Below are 21,013 nucleotides of genomic sequence, written 5' to 3' on the forward strand. Positions count from 1 at the left end.
ATCCCATACGTACATTTTTTTTTAAAGTTAGTACTCTTCCTATAATCTTGCAAAGAATGAGAAATTCTACAGTTAGCTTCTTAAGCTCTGGAAAATACAGTATTTTTTATTTTCTGAAAATTTATTTGTAGATGACTTTCTTTTCTGCTGTTCACTTCCTTTGGCATGATGGATATTAAATATCTAAGCTAACAAAGAGCTTTAAAAATATGCTGGAAATCACTCAGCATTTAAGCTTACTACAAAAGGATTGGATTAAAGGCACACTAGTTGAAATGACATAACTGTGTCACAGTTTAAAATATTGTTTTAGTTTACAGAGAAGGAGACATGCAATTCCTGATTTACAGAGAATAAATCCCCAAACCATATTATCTTGTCATATTTAGTTTTTTAAGTAAGCAGATAAAAAGGTTTGTTTCTGTAATTTGCCTAATAGATCTCATATTTTATTTTTTAAATCCTAATCTTGTTGATTAACTTTTCCTTCTGAGATAAAATCAGAAGTCATATTTTAATAACTGTATGAAATTAAATCATTTAATTATAAAGTCAGATTATACAAATTATCTTCCTGAGAAATAGTGATGGTATACTTAATAAGTCCTTCCTCAAAAATCTCAAGATTTTAACCACTCTAACAATCTAATGATCTCAAAAGAAACCAGCCACATCTATAGAATAAATAAGGAAACTGCAGGGGGAGAAGTTCAGTGGCCTTCTGAAATCCCACAATTAAGATTGATTCTGTGTTCTATCATTTTCAGACACTGTTCTCTTCACCAAATTTATTAACACTATAAATTCTAGGATTATTTAGCAAACTTAGTTTCATTTACAATTAAAGTCATTTTCTTTAAAGGAAAGGTTTAACTTTTAAGAACTTTGAACTGTCAGGCAATATGCAGTGCTTTTTGCCTAAGCTTCAGATCATGCTTTGCTTTACAAACTTCTGGGTAGGTGATTGGAAGAATGCTGCAAACTTTTAAATGTCAAAGTCACCATTGTGCTACTAATATTGAATCAGATTTTAGGTTGGCTATTTTACAAAAATTATCAGCTTTCTCCTTTCAGAACACATAAAAGTTTATTTTTTCTTCCTTGTGAGGTATGAGCAAACACTAACATTCTAATACCTGACAAACGGCTGTTTTTAAAGCCTACGAGACATTTTCCACAAACGCCCCTACGTTTCTGTTTCCTAATTCCACAAACATTCCCTCTGTTTCTGTTACCTAATTCAGTCACACTGATCTCTTCAGGCAGAGTAATTTGTTCTTCCTTCTACTCCTGTGACAGGCAAATGCTTTCACTACTTTCATTGCCTCCCTCATATACTTATTCATTTAACAACATTTCTCAAGGTAGTTCCTGGGGATACTGTGGTAAACCAGACAGACACAGTCCATGCCCTCATACTTAACAAAGCCTAGAAGGGAAGACAGACAATTAGAAGTGTTTGTACACTGCAGGGTAAAAGCAGACGTGGTCTAGCCAAGGAGTCCGAGATGGCTTGCAGGCAGAATGGAAACCGAGCAAGTTCAGTCTGGTTCGCTACGGAGGGTGGTGTGAGTGTAAGAGATGATGGTGGGAGTGGTGAGAGAGGAAGCTGGAGAAGAAAGCAGGGCCAGATTACACATGAATATATTATGCACCTTGTACTTTACCTTCCAGGCAAAAGGCAGCTACAACATGTTTAAAATTACGAAATCACAAGATTCCATTTGCCTTTTAGAAATATTTCTCCAACCAAGGTGAGGAAAATGGATTAGATGAGAGTCAGCCTGGAAGACGGAGAGTGATTAAGAGATTTGGCAGTAGAACATTTAAAAGATGGTGATTCTCTGGGTTAGGATTATCCTAAGGCACAATTTATTATTGAAATGAATGACTTCCTGAGAAATAAAAAAGTAGAAATGACAGAATTTATTTTTTTTTATGGGGGCTGGGAGTGGAAGCAAGAGAAGAAAAGTAGTCAAGGAGTTTCACATTTCTAAGTTGAACATCTGGGTGGAAGGTGGTATCTTTTACTAAGAAGAGAAATCCCCAAGAGAAGTTTGAGGGTAAAGGGGTGAGAGATGACTTAATATGTTGACTATGAGGTGTTTGGATGATACCATTAATAGGGAGCTGTATGCCAGATGGTTGTAAATACATGTCTGGGTCTCATTAGCCATACTTAGGCTTAACACAGAGATGGTGGCTGAAGCCCAGTGCTCAAGAATATGTGGGCAATTAGGCATCTTATGCACACTGATACAACTTTTTTGGAGGGCCATATGGCAGCATCTCTAAAATGTTAACTACTTCAACTAAGAAATTCCACTTTTAGGAATTTATCAAAAATAAATGCTCACAAATTTGCAGAGCCATAACAATAAGGGTGTACCTTGCAAACACAGGAGATTATAAGAAAAAATCAGAAACAATCTAAATAACTGTTAATATTGCATTGGTTAGATAATTATGCTACATTCAACCAGTAAAATCCTGCTTAGCTTTCAGAAAAAATGAGATTGACATGTAATGAAATGAGAAGTTGTCAAAACATCTTTTTGAGTGAAACTATACTTGTTTACATATTTTACATAAATTATAGCTAGTATCTTTTAAGCCCTCATTATGTGCCAGATACTGTTATAAAATGTTTGGTGTATATAAAGTCATCAAATCTGCAGAACAACCCTATGAGGTAAGCAATATTATCTCAAAGCTACAAATGAGGAAACTAAGGTACAGAGAGTTGAGGTAATTTGACTAAGATCACAAAGCCAGGAAGTGCTCAAGCCGAGATTCAGTCCATACAGGCAGTGGAGTCTATGAATTGTCTGAGATGAAAGTTTCTGCCTTGCCCCAGAATGGGTGCCACAAAAACTAAACTGAGTTAGAAAAGTCAACAATGTTACATTCCCATGACCTGAGTTTGTGGACTAAGATTCATAACCATTGAAAACTCAAATGGTTGAATGCCTGGAAGAAACTGCACAGGGAAATACATTAAGCTGTTCCAACTGGTTTATTCTGGAGAAGGAGAATGGAAAAGATAGGCTTTTCATTTTATATGCTTCTTTATTCTTTGAATTTATGTGCTACAAGCAAATTTTATTTTTGTATAGTTAAAAAGAGAACGAAGGAGAAAAGCTGCATTAAAAATTCATTTAGGACCATATGCAACCTAGCAAAATTCCTTCCATTCCCTTGTATCACATTTCGTTAAATGATTTGCAAGCATCATCATTTAGTTTTTAGAGTATGTCCAAGCCTCAACATGACTATTTAATTCAAAGCATTTTATTCTCTCCCTACTCCAAGCTATAGATGTATAAGAGATAAAACCCACTTATTCTTGAAGATTCGATGTTGTGTATAAGGAGCTGTATGTGGGGAAGTGTATGTGGAGAAGAAAAGCCTGTTCCACAGTTTTGGCAGATCTAGCTTTGTATTTGCTCAGATATGAACTGAGCTGAGAGCTCAGAGTGACCAAGAAGGAATTGACTCCTAGGAAGAAGAAATATACGCCCAAGGAATCAAATTACAATCTACATAAAGAATTAAATTGTTATCTCCTTGAAAATGACATATTGTCAGCTACTGGAAAATTTCAAAAGGAAAAAATAATGAATGGGTAGGGCTTTTATTCACACTTAGTCTTATTTCCATAGGGGCTATATGATACTTTTTTGTTGTTGGTGGTGGTGATATAAAAATTTCCATAGGGGCTGTAAGATACTTTTTTGTTGTTGGTGGTGGTCATATAAAGTGTTTTTTCCAAAACGAAAGAAAATATATTGAAATGAATTTTAGCTGTCACATGTAAGATTGATATTTTTAAACAGACTAGCTTTGGTGTATTGGGCATGACTTCCAAAGTACCACAAATACATAGACTTAGAATTCTAACTGGAGAGATTCAATTTATATACTTTGAAGAATTAGTCATTTTAAGCTACTTTGAATTTTTAAATTTATACTAGAAAAAAATATTAAGATGTAGATTGTATGTGGAAAAACAAACTAGAAGAGACTGCACTAGTATTTTACCAGTAACCGTCTTATTGTGGAGGGAGATTATGAGTGATTTCAATCTCTTTCTTTTGACTTTTCTACATTTTCCAATAAACATATTTGCAAAATTGGAAAATTATCGATAGAAGCCTTTACTAAAAATATATATTATGGAAATATCAAAAATATTTCTGCTTAAAAGATACATGACATGATCTATTGGTTCATACAAAATACTATACAGAATTATGATCTCAGACTAAACTACTCTGTCCGTGAGTGACAAGACAAATTTCTGAGAGAAATCCAGAGATCAAGCTAGAGACAGAGAAAGAACTCAAAGTAGAAAAACAAATTTGGCTCCTAAAATCAAATCATGGATGCAGTCTCATTGCTTTCACTGAATACACTTGAATTACTCATTCCCTTTCATAAAAAGACATAAGACTCTTTAGTCTTAAGCCTGAAAGTGAAGGGTTTTAAAACAAATATTTTCATAACTACTGCCTAGTCTACTATATGTTACTAGAGAGAGTATAAAAAAGAAAGAGCTGGAAAACTCTCTGACAGTTTTGCTTAGACATCTCAGCTCTACACTATCAACTAAAAATGTTAATTTATGTTTTGTCTTCCCCAAATTAAGCAGTGGTTAGTGATTTCAAAGGTAGTGATATGAGGTTTTGTGTCCAGTTCTCTCATTTCTGGTATATTGAATATCTGCTACACTGTGGGCTACAAAGAGCTTCCTTCTTCGATGCAATATTTTTCCTTTTATCGAAGAAGCCTCTTATTTATAATAGAGAATGAGGAAATATCTACTTGTATTTCTCCTTACAATAGTAAGAAGAATTTTCCTCAGAGTTTTTGCCATGTGGTTGTATAACCACTGATCTCATAAAAGGTAAGACTGGTTTGTTTAACTCTTTGTATTATTGTTTTACTGCCTTTCAGAAAATCCCCCCAAATTCTAGTACAGACTAAGTTGTAGACTCAAGGACAGCCTGCAATATTTCTACTGGTAAAATTTCAGTTCATTTTCCTTGTGACTTTTTCAAGTGATTTTTTTCTCTCTTCCATTTGAAATTGTGGAGCAGTCAATGTTGACTATGGGCATCTGGAATAGACGGCGGGGGAACCAGGGCGATACTGAAAGCAGGCATGCAACGTTAGGATCCTTTGCAAGGAGTTAGTTCTGAGTTTGTACCAAATGAATAGGCAGATCGCAGGGAATTAATATTCTCGAGAAGGAGTTAACACTGTCCCTCATTGGCCTTTTTTTCTTCCTTACAAAGGCTCTTGGTTGTCATGAGGTGCCTTATTATCTTAATCAAAAGGCTATCCTTTCAGGTCATGATCCTACTCAGTGAAAGTTCTGGCTAAATCTTAAGTTCCTGCTGAAATTAGAAATGATCAAAGCAGGCAAAATATGTGGTGTTGTGGTAATTTTTTCCTTTCTTTTAAAAAAATACTGAAAGTAAAGAATTGATGCAGATTTTGAGGGAGGAATTCATAAGCTTTCAGTAGCTTCTGGGTAAATCAGTGACTCCAGGAACACGTAGATGTGTGACATAACAAGTGAATACATGGGTTACAAACATCCTGATTTTGGTATTTTAAAAAAATATATGTGTAATTAGAGTTTTGATTCTCCTAGAAAAGTCTCATGTTTATAGCATGAAACCTCTAAAACATGTTCGATTTTATTCGCTTGAGTGTTACTCAAGCTCAACTTTTCCCAGATCAAAATTCTTATAGCTTTATTCCCATCTTTGGTTCCATTTTGCAACTGTTTAATGAGTTTAGGATTCTTTAAACAAAAATTTCCAGTAAGCGAGTTGTAATACTTTTCTTCTTTATTTCAACAAATATTCCTTTATGTAGATTTTCTTTCCTCATGATACATACCAACAAGGTTCTGTACATTTTTCAAGTTTTAATTCATCTGTATCACTGTTCTTGTTTCTATTCGTCACATCTTTCATCTGTCTTCTCCCAGCACTATTCACTTACACGCATATCATTGGTTCTCAACTCCAGCTACACATTAGTCTCACCTGAGAAGCTTTTAAAACATAATAATGCCTGGGCTCCATTCCCAAGACTTTCACTTAATCTGTCTGGGGTGATATCATGGCACAGATAAAATGTTTTAAAGCTCCAAAGGTGATTCTAACGTGCAGCCAAGGCTGAGAACGCCTGCTCTATATAATATTGATCTTATTGTGTTATGATTACCGGTGAAACTTCATCTCCCACTGGAGTTTTCAGCACTTTATGTCAGAGACTATAACTGATTCATATGTGAATTCTAGTGCCTGTGGAATTTGATCTATGGAATGCTTGTATGCCAAGTACTCTGTGGAGCACTCCAGAAGATTCAAATTTCAAGAGAATGTCATCTCTTACTCAAGGAAATCACAAACTGTTATGGAAGTATCAGACAAGAGCAAATCTAATACACCATAACTGTGACCTACTAAAGTTATAAGAGAAGTAAAAATAAAATATTAGGACAAAGAGTCAAATCAACTTGAGCAATCAGGAAGACATACTGAAAAGGGTGGAATCTTAGGATGGACAAATGTGTTGAATTTTGAATAGAATTATGTGTACGGTTTTGAAAGAAAGAAATGGAAAATAGCGGGAAGATGAGAATAGAAGAATTTGTTGTGCAAGGGAACAGAGGGAGGAAAGGGGAAGATGTGGAAAAGTGTGAAGCCCATTAACGAAACAGCTCCTATAGCATTTAAGAAGCAACTATAGGAGAAGGTGATGAAAGCAGAAAGTCGGTGGGGGAGATCAAGTCGGCTTTAAATGCCCAGTGGATGAGTGTTGAATCCTTGAAGGTTTCTGAGCAGGGGAGCAATGTACTCAATTTGTGCTTTAAAAAGATAAATCTTCCTAATTAATTATCTTGTAGCTTTTAAAATACATTTTTATGTGATCTGAATTACATTATATGAATACTATAAGCAAGGCTTTCTTATGCTAAAACCCTTTTCATTATGTGATCAATGTATTCATCAGAAAAGAAATCACTAAGGAACAGACACATAAATTACATCTGTTCTCAGACGACAATTATTTCATTGGCTTAGCTGAGAAGAAAATAAATGAAGGTAAAGTAGTATAATGGCTGTGGTAGTTCCCCTAAAAAACTGGCCTAAAAGACTTGACTATCTTTTTCTTGGGGGGAGGAGGGGGTACCAAAAGAAAGAAGAGGAAAAGAAAATTCCCTTCACTTAAATGTGATTTGCTGCACTGCCAGATGTAAATGTGTAAGTCTAAGTTACTTATTTCATATAGTCATATTTACTTCTTTATTATGCTTTTGACTGACAAATGCAATATATGTTGCTGAAAAAGCCTGCAGAAAAATAATTTGCATAGTGTGATATCACTTTAGGCATGAAGTCTTGATTCGGATCAGCTCTTAACTTGACGGACAGGCTGATACTATGCTTATCTGTATATTGCCTCAGCAAGCCTCACTTGTCCCATACCACTACCCTATGGGAAGTACTTTTAAGATCTATATAAAGTTCTTTTTTTAATTTTTAAAAAATTTCATTGTATTTTATCAATACAGTCATCAATAAAGCAATGGGATAGATAACACGTATGAAAAACCTAAGGCAAATCAATGTTTAAAACACAGACCACATTTTTCTCTCTTATTTTAAATTTGATCCTAGAGCTGCATGTGTATGTTTATATGTATAAAAATATTCCAGTGAGAAGTGAAGAATTCAGATGTTCACACAGATATTTAAACCTCAAGAAATATTATTCAGAGTCTAACCACACAACTCAACTTTTGTCCTTGCCGGTAGCATATAAACACACACACTACTGTAGGGTTAGTTCCATGTTCCACATGCCGATGCTTTATATGCTCAACTAGATTCTATGTGCCCTGTGGACAGTTTTCAGTCTTCTAATTGTGTTATGCACTTTAAAATTTGATTGAGAAAAACACAGATTAAGTGAATTCTCAAGGTAGAAACTTCTAGTTCCAGACAAGATGGAGTAAACACAATCTATTTTATTTCTCTCGCTAATCCCTAAAAAAGCACCCTAGACAAAACATATAAGTCATTTATCAGAAGGCTCTAAGAGGTGAAGAAAAGAAGGCAGATTGGCTAGGAGCCTCAGGACTTAAGGAATGACATGACAGTGAGTTCCATGGGTTTTTTCTTATCTCTATATATCCCAACTTGGGTGCTAGAGAAGCCCTCAATGCAGCAAAATGCCAACTAAAAATAGTATCCAAGAAAAGCCGAAGGACTAGTAAAAGTGTGGCCCAACAGAACAGAAACTTTTAACCATACCTGCCTGTTCTGGTGTGAAACTCACAAAAATAGCAGTGCCCCTCCCCTACTCAAAGGATGGTACAGCAGGAGGCCAGTGAGAAACATCCCTCCCCAGTAGAGACTAGGGGCAGAAACCTGTATTCCACTCCCATTACCATTTCAATAGAGACGGCATCCCTTTCCCCAAGAGGGTCTGGGATTGAAATGACTTCCAACCTCCATGAATTAAATAGGAGGTGCCCCTCCCCTCAGAGTCCCTGGTTGGAACTCTGACTTCCATTGCCTGTTGCAATAATAAGGCAACAGAACTGCTTTCTGCAGCAGAAGGGTTTGTGGGAAGGGTGTGACTATTAAGGGATAACCTGAGGCAGTTTCTTTGTGGTAATGAACAGTTCTTTATGATGATTATGGTGATGGTTACTCTGCTCTACACCTGTGATATAATTTCATAGAACTATATACCCTCCCCACCAAAAAACACAAAAAAAATGAAAACAAAAAGCTGGAGAAATCTGAATAAGGACCATAACTGAGTTAACAGTATTGTACCAAAGTTAAATTCTTTAAAAGAAACAAGAAACATATACACGTATTATTAGCTTATATATTTATATAATAGTATATCAGTTATTCAATTCTAACTTACTTTTCCCAATTTCTTCCTGAACATCTGAACACTGAGTAACAAATGTGTTATGTGATGAATGTGATAAAGCTTGAAAAAAAAGGTTCTGGTTTTGCCACTCAGATCGATTTCTAATACCATTACTAAACCAACGATGACTAAAGAATAACTATTTTCCCCTAACTTTCAAAATGCATGTTCTTAATACAAGAGGAATAACTACTTGAAAAGAAAAATAAAGTCACCCTTCACACCTGGATAACACTCTTCATGGTTTACGTGAGTGTAATCACAGCCAGAGGATATTACAGGATAAACTCAATTGGTTGGTACATAGGAGATAAACTACTGATGCAATATCTTAAGGTAGCTAAAAACAAACAAAAAAAGAAATTGAGAAAGTATATTAAAACTATAAATAACAGTGATAATACTTTGGTTTTCGCATCATGCCTTTTCCCTGAGGAATAGAAAGTTCTCTCTTTTAATATCATCACTTAACTCATAGAGTTCTGTATTGATGTCTCTTTTTCAAATGGCACAATTAAATGGCAGAGCATTTATGTGCCTTGCCTCAGTTCACAGTGGAAATCACTCGTAGGGCCAAAGTCATAAATTAGGACTCACGCTCTCCATCAAGCGTCTTCAGCTTCACAGTTCAATTACACTATGTTTTCAACTAAATCCCTGTCTGAACACCATTTCATTGCATGAGCAATAGTTGGTAGTAGAATACTATCTATTTTTTAGTAGCATGGCTTCCCCCCAAATTTTCTGCCAGCAAAGTACTACTCTATAAGCAACACACTCAGGCATTTCCTATATTCTAATTTAATTTCTGCTCAAGTATTTTTTGGAAATTCAACAACTTTAAGTTACTGAATGAGTTAGAGATGCAAAGAACTATTCATTGTGATAGATCAAGCTTCTTTATGCTAACCTTGTATACAAACTTCCCCAAAGGGAAGATAATACCATTAATGCATCCTGTCATCACTTACTTTCTCCTTTCCGTTTCAAATCTATGGAGCAGTTTCCGAAGACCACCATTCTTAAATCCCTGAAAATGGGCAGCTGGGGCTCCCACAGTGATGACATCGTAGAGAGCATCTGGAACAGGAATGGACAAGGAGATGAACACTTTGCAAACATTTCTCTCCAGCATGCTGTTTGCATTGAAGCATACACACTGTGGGAAGTTTGAGAAATTATTCTGTTTAATTTTGCAGGAATAACTACGAACGTGCCTCTCAAGGGGGCAAGAGAAGCTAATCAATCTTTCTAAAAGCCACCTGTGCACCTAAACAAGTTATAATATTTCCTTGATTTATGACTACATCTTAATTATATGCTACTGTGTAGAACAGTATGTTTTCTCATTCTTCTATATACTTACTGAGATAACATGTTAATTGGTCTTTTGTGTATTTTACTTTATTGAGTTTTGCATCATTTAATTTGCAATCAGATTGAAATTCAACAACAATGAACAATCTTTCAACCAAAATTTACAAAGAAAAGAACCAAAATACTAATTCATTTTGGCTCAAGGGTAGAACAGTACTAGTGCAGTTTTAAAAACCTATATAGAATAGTTTTCTGTCTTTGTATACTAAATCTTACACAATTTTGAATGCATGCTTTTGCAGCTTCCTTAGGTGACATAGAAAGAATACACAAAATGTCTCTCGATCTATTTTTCCAGCGAGATACTTTGTTTATTTAATAAAAAATCCATACATTTAAATTGAAACCCAATCCTTTGCTCTTGAAAGCCATCAAGTTTGATACATATTAAGTTCATGCCTTCAAAACATGCCGTCATTTTTACATTCTAATGAAAGCCTCCCCATAAGAAGGAAGCAGAGTGAATGGCCTCTTGTTAAACTACATTTTATTTGAGAAACCTAATTTCATAGTACATCCTTTTCAAATTGATTTTGGTATTGACACATTGGTTGTTTTTCAGATCTCATTTATAGGGAAAATATAAATTATTTTATTAGTTTCAGGTAAACACCATAACTTCTTCATAATGGTTCAATCCAAATGCACCCAAAATATTTTTCTTAACAAAAAATGTCTTCTAGTGAAAGACTTCAGCAGCACTCAGAGAACTCCAAGTCACAAAAAAACAGAATACAACCCAAACCAACCCATCAATAAGGCAGATACTGAACCATCACTTAATAGATTGTTGGAGTGGTAATCTCCTGCCCCCCTGCTTTTTTTTTTTGTGAGGAAGATTAGCCCTGAGCTAGCATCTGCCAATCTTCCTCTTTTTGCTGAGGAAGACTCGCCCTGGGCTAACATCCATGCCCATCTTCCTCCACTTTATATGGGACGCCGCCACAGCATGGCTTGCCAAGCAGTGCGTGGTGCACGCCCGGGGTTCTGAACCGGGGGACCCCGGGCTGCCGCAGCGGAGCGCGCGCACTTAACTGCTGCGTCACCGGGCCGGCTCTCCTGCCCTTTTAAAAAGTCACTAATAAACTAGAAGTCGACCTTTCTTAAAATAGCAGAATATTAGACTGTGTCAAATTTAAAGATTTCTTAGTCTAGAGGATTTTAACCTAGGGCTAAGAAAAGGGTTTCAGGATGTCCATAAATGTATGCAAATTATTTCACTGCAACTGTTCTACTTCTTGGAAGGGGTCTCAGCTTTTTCCAACAGTCATGAGATCACCCCAAAGTCACCAACAACTATCCAATTCCAGTCCACCTTCATATTTTGGAAAGAAACCTGAGCACCTTGGGAAGTTACCTGCTTTGTCTAAAGTCCCAGAGACCTTACACCCTGCATCTTCTGACTTCTCGCCCAGGGGTGGAGAGCCAGTGGTTTACGTTACTGACTAGAACTCGAGTTCCGGGTTCCGGATTCCAGCTCTGCCACTTCTAAGTTGTGTGGCATTGGGAAAATTACTTAACCTCTCTAGTCTCAGTTTCCTCAGCTAGAAAATGCAGTTGACAGTAGTTAAAAGTGATAAGCATTTAGTAAGTATTATCTATGATTATTTTCCCTACAAGAAGTAATCTTACCAATTAAGCAAAGAAAGGTGATATTTTAACTTTTGCTCTTTTCTCCATAAAAATGAATTTTTCAGTCTGAAAAGGAAAGTGATACTGAGGCTCAGTTTTCTGACTATAATCAGTTCCTGTGTTAATTTAAACTAAATGCAAAGAGAAAAATCATGCTACTGCTACAATGAAATACATTGCGTTTCTGCTAAAACCTGGGTGACCAGCAATACCAACAATATACAGAAGTGACTAACAACTGTATACATATGTCCCACTAAGCCCAAACTAAATGCATTCCTAACTCAATTTCCAAAAAAAAAAAAAAAAAAAAAATTGCCTGTAGACTCTCGCTGGATCCAAAAAAGGCTGTGGCATCTCCAACACCAACCAACACCTCTTTCCCCAAGGGGGAAAGAATGAGGGAAGGGGAAATCTGAGTGGAAGGAGGGAGCAGTCTTAATCAATGGAGGTTAAAATAGCCTACTTTTGCAAAATTTGCAAAAACATTTGATCACAAACATGTTGCTAGGACCCCTGGTAGGGTCTTGTAAGAGGCCCATGCCCATGAAGGGCCCTGAACTTAAGCGTTATTAGCTTCAGGGTGCATCTGTCTCTTCAATTGATCCATAGTTTCAGCATTTTCCGAAGCTACTTTCTAGGAACAGAAACTTGCTCTTTATTCATCCACCTTCCTGCTGTTGGGAATTCTAGTCATCTATGAAGGAATGAAGAGATTTAAAGCAGCAGGCAAAGAAAGAGAAGCAAGTTGCTCAAATACTCTCCACTCCTCATAATAAAGAACTGATTCTTTTCAAATCTAAATGAAGGAGTTTGTGTTTCCTGAATCCATCTATAGTTATGAACAAGCTCTTTCATTTCCAAGGTTCTGACTTTTACTTATTTCCATTCAGTTTTCTACCTATGAACTCATTACTTTTGGGGTTTTAACACTATATTTTTACCGAAGCCTACAAAACCTCCCTCTCTGGCTAGTTCTGACCTCCTACACACTAAATAATCCAATTCCTAACTGCCTTATGAACACCTCTGAATGTCAACTAGCTACTAAGCTTCACTTGTTCTAACTCTTTCAATCTGCTCTTCCTCTCTGGTTCCCTGTGATGAATAAAGACATCACATTCCTTTAAGCCTTCCAGAGTAAAATTCTCAAGATCTCAAGATCATTTTCAATTCTTCTCTCTCTGTCAACATTTTATCTGATCCATTTTAACAACTCCGCAACCAAAATTTTATTCTCTCCTATCAATGTTAACTATCTTTACCTTAATACTAACTTTCTCACTTTTTGTCAGGATTACTACTCCTTTTTCAATCTTAGCCTCCCTGAATCCACAGTGCAGTAGATTGCTTCTCCTATATGGGTGGCCATTCAGTCACTCTGCCCAAAACACAGGCTTCGATGCTTATATACCTCCTCATATATTTCAAATATTAATAGAAGAACATTTCAAATGTCTCAACATAATGCATGATATAATAGGTGCTCAATAAATGTCAATAAATAAATAAACAAATATTTTGAGGCTCAATTCAGTTCACCTTCTTTGTCTTTAGATCATACAGGGAATTACTAATCTTTTTTTTGTGTGTGTGAGGAAGATCAGCCCTAAACTAACATCCGATGCCAATCTTCCTCTTTTTTGCTGAGGAAGATTGGCCCTGGGCTAACACCTGCGCCCATCTTCTTCTACTCTATATGGGATGCCACCACAGCATGGCTTGACAAGTGGTACCTCAGTGCGCACCCGGGTTCCGAACCTGAGAACTCTGGGCCCCCAAAGCGGAGCGTGCGCACTGAACTGCTGCACCACTGGGCCGGCCTCAAGGGAATTACTAATCTTAATTGAAGAGTAAAAAGTTTAGATACACTATCCAAAAAAAAAAATTGGAATCTGGAATATACCTATCTCCAGGGGATGGGGATGAATATATATCCATCCATGGATCATATTCTATAAAATAAGAAAGAAAGCTTATGATTATCCACACGCATAAGAATGAAATTAGACCCTTATCTTACAGCCTGCACAAAAATCAACTCAAAATGGATTAAAGGTTTAAACATAAGACCTAAAGCTATAAAATTTCTAGAAAAAAAGACAAGAAATGTTTCATGATATTGATCTTAACAATGATTTCATGAATACAACAGTAAAACCACAAGCAACAAAACTAAAAATAAACAAGTGGGACACATCAAAATAAAAATCTTCTGCACAGATAAGAAAACAATAGAGTCAAAAGGCAACATACAGAATAGGAGAAAATATTTGCAAATCATATGTCTGATGAGAGGTTAATTTCCAAAATATGTAAGGAACTTCTATGATTCAATAGAAAAAAAATTAATAACCTGATTAAAAAATGGGCTAAAGATTTGAATAGACATTTCACCAAAGAAGTCACATAAATGGCCAACAGATTTATGAAAAAATGCTAAATGTCATTTATTATCATGAAGATACAAATCAAAACCATAATGAGATATTATCTCACACCTGTAAAAATAGCTATTATCAAAAAAACAAAAGACAACGAGTGTTGGCCATGATGTTGAGAAATTGGAACTCTTGCACACTGCTGATGAGAAAGCAAAATGGTGCAGTCACTATGAAAAATAGTTCTCAGGTTCCCTTTATGTTAATATCCTACATACCCATAGATTAATTATCAAAACTAAGAAATTAATTTCATACTATACCATTAAACAAAGTAGCTAATGTATTTGGACTGGTTTTTCCACTAACACCCTTTACTCTTTTAGGATCCATCCAGGATTCCACATTTCTATTTAGTTGTCATATAGTCTCCTCCAATTTGTGACAGTTACTCAGTCTTTCACTTTTGACTTTGACACTTTTGAAGAGTACTGGTCAGTTATTTTGCAGAATGTTCCTCAGTTTGCGTTTGTCGTATGTTTTCTCGTAATTAGATTGAGATTCTGCACTATTGAGAAGGAAACCATGGAGGCAACACACCCTTCTCAGTGCATCCCATCAGGGAGTATGTTAAGTTGATCATGTTACTTGACGTGAACCTTGATGCATTGGTCAAGGTGATGTCCGCCACTACCTACAGTTCATTCTCCACTGTAAAGTTACTACATATTTTAAGGACACATTTTTAAGACTATCCAAATATCTTGTGTCTGTTTAAACTTGCACCCACTAATTTTAGCATCCATTGATGAATCTTGCCTATGGCAATTATTAGTTTTGTTCGAATGGTGATTTTCCATTTCCCTCATTCCTTCCACATTTATTAATTGGAATTCTTCTGGGAGGAAGAGTTGACCCTTCTCCTTAATTCATGTATTTATTCAGTTATTTATACACATCAATATGGGCTCACTGGTATTTTGCTCTTTGGTTTATGATGCAACACCATCTTTATGTTCAAGTTGTTCCAGCTTTGTCTTTTGGGAGCTCCTTCAGGTTGACTCCTGTGCCATTTATACATGCCCCTTCAGTTTTGTCTTTCGTTTTTTGAGTACTTCCTTACTTTCTAAAGCCACAAGACATTCCAAACTCAGTCTTATGGTACTGAGTCCTTAACCTCTGGAACCTGATGCTATCTCCAGGTAAATAGTATCAGAATTAAGTTGAATTATAGGACACTCAGTTGGCATCTGTGGAGCACTGGAGAATTGACAGGTGGGCTGAGACAATTATAAAAATCTAGATGGGCATCTTATTTTACAGAAAATTCAAGCAAAAAAATTAAACTTCCTTTCTTCTTTCTTAAAAAAATATAATCTAGGGGTCGGCCCGGTGGCACAAGTGGTTAAGTGCGTGCACTCCACTGAGGCGGTCCGAGGTTCGCAGGTTTGGATCCCAGGCGCGCACCGACGCACTGCTTGTCGAGCCATGCTGTGGCGGCATCCCATATAAAGTAGAGGAAGATGGGCACGGATTTTAGTTCAGGGCCAATCTTCCTCAGCAAAAAGAGGAGGATTGGCATCAGACATTAGCTCAGGGCTGATCTTCTTCACAAAAAAAAAAAAAAAGAATCTATATGTCTTCTTTCTTTGATATTTTATATCAAAAATTGTCCTTGGCTTTGTGAAAATGGCATAGTATACAGCATAATAGGAAAGTGGAATTTAAGCTGTTGAGTCTCATCAAGCTAAAGATAGTAGGTTGGTTTGAAATTTAATAATAGGGCGGCCTCATAGCCTTTTAAAAGCCATTTAATAATAGAATTGAGATAATAAGTCTATTTTTTTCCCAGAAGATCTCTTTAAAATTCCTATAACTATAAAAATAGTGCTAATGAAAAAAAATGTAGAAATGCTGATCTCATTTCAAGGAACAATTTAAGCATAATCTCTGACTTCAAAATAGCCCACAAAATGACTTGGACATGAATCACAAGACAATAGGGAATTTTAAGGGAAATCTGTTTCAAAATAGTCCAAGCAATTTGGCATCATCATTAAACATATCTAAGGGTAATTAGGCTTCATTGACGAGGTGATACACCCAAACTCTTGAGATACAGAAATGAGGAAGCTCTAAATTGCTCCTTTTGTATGCTCCTTCCCTCAGTATAGAGATTAGAAGACTAAGGGGCAGGGAGGTTACTTGACTCATCCATAGTTACACAGTAAATTCTGGCTGATGTACCTGATTTCACCTACTGTTTTATGATATAATATAGTAGGTTCTTTCTTTCACTCTTTTCTTGCCTCTTCTCTCTTTCTTATATATTGTAATGTGCTATTATATATCTATAACACAGAAAATAACTTATAGAATAACATCACAAGAATCCTTATTAAAATATTAATATTCACAACTGATTTCCTATGAAAATAAAATTTATTGAGGCATATCGGAGTGGGAACTTTTGTTCTTAATTTCAGAGTTGTGTTTACATTATTGTTGTCATTGCTGTCTAAGATCTCTATTGTGGTGGGTATCCATTTGTTGCATTTAAGTAATGAAAAAAGATGAAAAATTAACTTAATGGGTCTAGGGGCACCCAAAGTTAAATGGAGGTTATTTCATTTGTCAGTAAGAGACATGACAACATTAGTTCTGTTCAATTACTTGTTTCAAGAGCTAGACATTAGCCTTGTATTTGGTGAATCTGTCTGCTATTGTTTGCAAAGCTGCTTCTCCAAATACAGCAGACATATTAATCAAATGTGGATAGACACAATTTACTAATGGTAAGAATGAAAATAATGTAGACTACATCCAAATAACTCACCCAGTGAAATACCAAGGCTTGGCCAATCTTACTTGCATCATTACCTTGCAAAATCTTGTCTGTAATTCAGCTAAATATTCAAATCAGTAACCATGGACCTTAAATAAATTTAACTGCAATTCATTTAATCTGCTAAATATATGTTAAATAAGCAAATAGAAAATTTGATTGGCTACCATCTACAACTTTTAACCATTTTATTCTGCAAATAAGAAAACTGAAGCTCAGAAAAGTTAACTTGGTCAAAGTCAAAGAAGTAAGTGGTAGGGCTCCAAAAATTCAGTCAAGTTTTCAATTTCTATTATAACATATAGTTGGTGATCTAGTCTAAAAATTAGCACCTACTTTATCTGAATTCCAATTTCAAATAATAACTTTTAAATTTATAAAAACAAATATTTTTAAAAATATAAATTTAATATTTAATGTTATGCATAGGATATGGATATCATAGACATACATATATTACATACATGAGTAACCTTGGGAAAAAAACAGTATGCAATAGAATTCAGTGCCTTCACATTAATTCTTGGCTCTAAGGATATCTAGTCACTTCCCACATTTTCTCGTTAGGTCTTCAAAGAGAAGAACCAGTCTTTCCGAAAATTGCTATGTGAAAAATCCTGTAGTTTATGAGTAGTATCCTAGTTCTATAACATCAAAATATTGGTTTTCTCTTTACTGCTTGATATTTGTCATCGCAAAATAAGAAATTCCTTTATACATCCTGTTATGGGTTGAATTGCGCCCCCCAAGAAAGATACCTTAGAATATGACCTTATTTGGAAATAGGGTCTTTACAGATGCAATCAAGTTGAAATCATGCCATTAGAGCAGGTCCTAATCCAATGTGACTGGTGCCCTTAAAGGGGAAATTCCGACACAGAGACAGACACACCAAGAAGATGATGTAAGATGCATAAGGGAACACCATGTGAAGACGGAGGATTGGTGTGACGCATCAATAAACCAAAGAAAACCAAAGATCGCTGACAAACTGTCAGAAGCTAGAAGGAGGTAAGGAAGGAAGGAGTCCCCTAAAGGTTTCAGAGGGAGCATGGCTCTGTCAACACTCAGACCTGCCCTCCAGGCTGTGAGACAATGAATTTCTGTTGTTTAAGCCACCCAGATTGTGCTACTTTGTTACAGCAGCTCTAGGAAACTGATACATATCCCAAACCAAACTAATTAGAAGGAATTTTGTTTGCTTTACTAAATTTTTTTCTTTTAGTAGCCAGTCTCTTCCTTTCAAATTGGAGAAACAGAAACTAAATGCACTGCATTCATCCTAGCTCACTCTCGTCTAGTTTTCAGATAATAGCTTGGAAAAAACAGCATAATGTAAATGGTTCTTTCATTTTCAAGAAATAAGTATAAAGGAAAAGGCCACTTAGATAACAATTTCTCTTTGTTTGGAGGCAGTATTTTAAGGATCATCAGCAAATATTTGAATGCAAAATTAAATATAAATTCATATCAATTTGGCCCCAGCAAACTCTCTGGTTTGATAACACTGCTATCCATCCGTGGCTGTAACCTGAGTCATCCTTATCTCTCATTTCCTCACTGTATCAGTCATTAAGTCCCTGCATGTGATGATTTTTCCAAAATGCCTCTCTAAATCATCTTTTCTCAAAATCTAGCTACTTAGTTCAAGATTTCACTGTCTCTTAATAGGCTCTTAACTGATCACTTTTCTCCAATTTTAACAGCTCTGATAAAACCGACAGATCCATTTTGTTCCAGTGATGGCAAATGCCACATGTATCATAAAAACTATTATTGTTCATTCTAGGTATTTTACATATCCCTTAATTAACTTAATCAGGAAGAGACCAATACTGCTTAGAAAGATTAAATAACAGACTTAAGGTCATACATAAAAAAGTGGTAAAAAGCATATATAAAAAGTGCAATTCTGTTCCACTCCAAAATATATAAACTTTTTACTCTATCATAAAAGTCTTTTCATATTGGCCATTAGAAAAAAATTTATGTTGGTTGTCAGACAGCTTTTAAGTATTTTAGCTTCTTTATTACTTGTTGATACTTTGGTTTTGATGATTTTTAAAACATTACACGTTGTTATGTTCAAACTATTGACAGACACTCAAGAAAGTAATCAAGGAAGAGTTCCTAAATGCCTTGGGCCAATTCCTCTCATTTTTATTTCAGTTCTTTCATTTGATGTAATTTTTGGTGAAAAGGATCCAAGTTAAAATTTCAGATAGTTGATAAGGGTTACCAAAACTAATACAATTATACATCGGAATGATTATACCTACATTTAAACGTGCACATTACCTAGTTGTGTATACACAATTAGTGTGCACAAACAGAAAAACGTTTAATTTTTCTGATTATAAAACTTCAGATGATTCTAAAGCAGAACAGGGATTTCATTTTAACTTTTTTAAAACCTGTAACCTCTATATTGTCAGAGTGGCTACAAAATAGGGTATTAGAAAGAGTCTGTAGAAGTATCTGTGTATGTTTGTATGTGTGTGTTGATACATTTATCATGAAGGATTTAATGATCTAAAGTAACTTTTGTGTCCCTAGAAGATAGGGACTAGTAGGATGACTAGTAGGATGACCATAGCATTTATCATTCAAACCCGGAGACTTGAGAGGGAAAGGAGGCGGAGGGCATCATTAACAATGATGTTGGACAACAGGCATAATATGGGACTTTTGCTGGTAAACAGAGGGAGATAATCAACCCAAATATGCATACAACTTGATATAGCAATAAGTTAAAGGAAAAGGGAGATGAGAAGAATATTTTAAAATACACTTTAATACAGAGAAAATTAAAATACAGAGAAATGGCAAGGAATTATGTAGAATGGCAATAAATTCAACACCATACTGTTCACTCTGGACCCTATTCAGGAAGGTTTATAAAAATTCATATACTTTTTCCTTGAAAAACGGTTCTCACAACTGAGTACATCAAAATACTCTACCACTTTCTATCTGATAAACCCCCTTCTCATAGGGAAGGGGGTGATTCTGTTGATAGTCACCACTCAGTCAGAGAAACAGCATATGAGTCCAGCTTTGGGCTTTGGTTTATCAAGATAGGTACAAAATGAACGCCTTATTTTTCCTTTTTCTTTTTTCCTAATCCAAACAGTAGCACCATTGGTAGCTATTAGCCATCACTGATACTACTTAAGGAAGCTAATACTCTTTTGCATATTCACCTGCAATTTAATTCAGGTGCCACAGTTACAAAGTATTGCCCAGAAACACAGCCACAAAAATATAATAGTTCATTTTGTAGTATTTAGGGTCATTATCAGCTTCAATTATTTCATCTCATCTTTACATAACAGCTAAAATTTTTAATTCTCTCAATAGTCAAGCTTTTAAAAGAATTATACACCAGCATAATTCATCCATTTTTAAAAGAATACTATTTCCTACCTTTCAAGTGAGGGCTGTGTACGTGCATTCTTTGCAGATGCAGATTTACTGGAACAAATTCCAATGTTCTCTCTCCTTTGTTGCTGCTTGATTTGAAAGAGGACCCTAGGTGAAAAAAACTGATTATTAATAAATAAATAATAAATGTGTGTGTGTGTACACGTATGTTGAAAAGTACATTTGACACAGGAAAATGTTACAAGAATTTCAGAAAGAAAAACATATACTGTATGGGTTGCTTTTCTTCTCAGAAATTCAATTTAAAAAAAAAATTTCTCAGTTATTCTCATAATAATATCATGAGGTAAAATAGTGCAATTCTTTCCTTGTTTTTAACACCAAGATGGTAGAGTTAGAATAAAGGTATTTTTTTTAAATC

The 21,013-nt window shown here is 35.5% G+C and overlaps 1 protein-coding gene across 1 annotated transcript in view; it reads right to left on the reverse strand.

Annotated features, from left to right (window-relative positions):
• INPP4B (inositol polyphosphate-4-phosphatase type II B) overlaps positions 1–21,013 on the reverse strand; it is a 599,434-nt gene that overhangs the window by 131,976 nt on the left and 446,445 nt on the right. The window contains exons 13-14 of the mRNA XM_058550121.1: positions 20,635–20,739; positions 9,945–10,053 (exon numbers count right to left, since the gene is read on the reverse strand). Of these exons, the coding sequence (XP_058406104.1) occupies positions 9,945–10,053; positions 20,635–20,739 (214 nt within the window). The remainder of the gene's footprint in view (positions 1–9,944; positions 10,054–20,634; positions 20,740–21,013) is intronic.

The sequence above is a fragment of the Diceros bicornis genome, chromosome 11, assembly GCF_020826845.1.
Source record: "Diceros bicornis minor isolate mBicDic1 chromosome 11, mDicBic1.mat.cur, whole genome shotgun sequence".
Taxonomy (NCBI): Eukaryota; Metazoa; Chordata; class Mammalia; order Perissodactyla; family Rhinocerotidae; genus Diceros; species Diceros bicornis.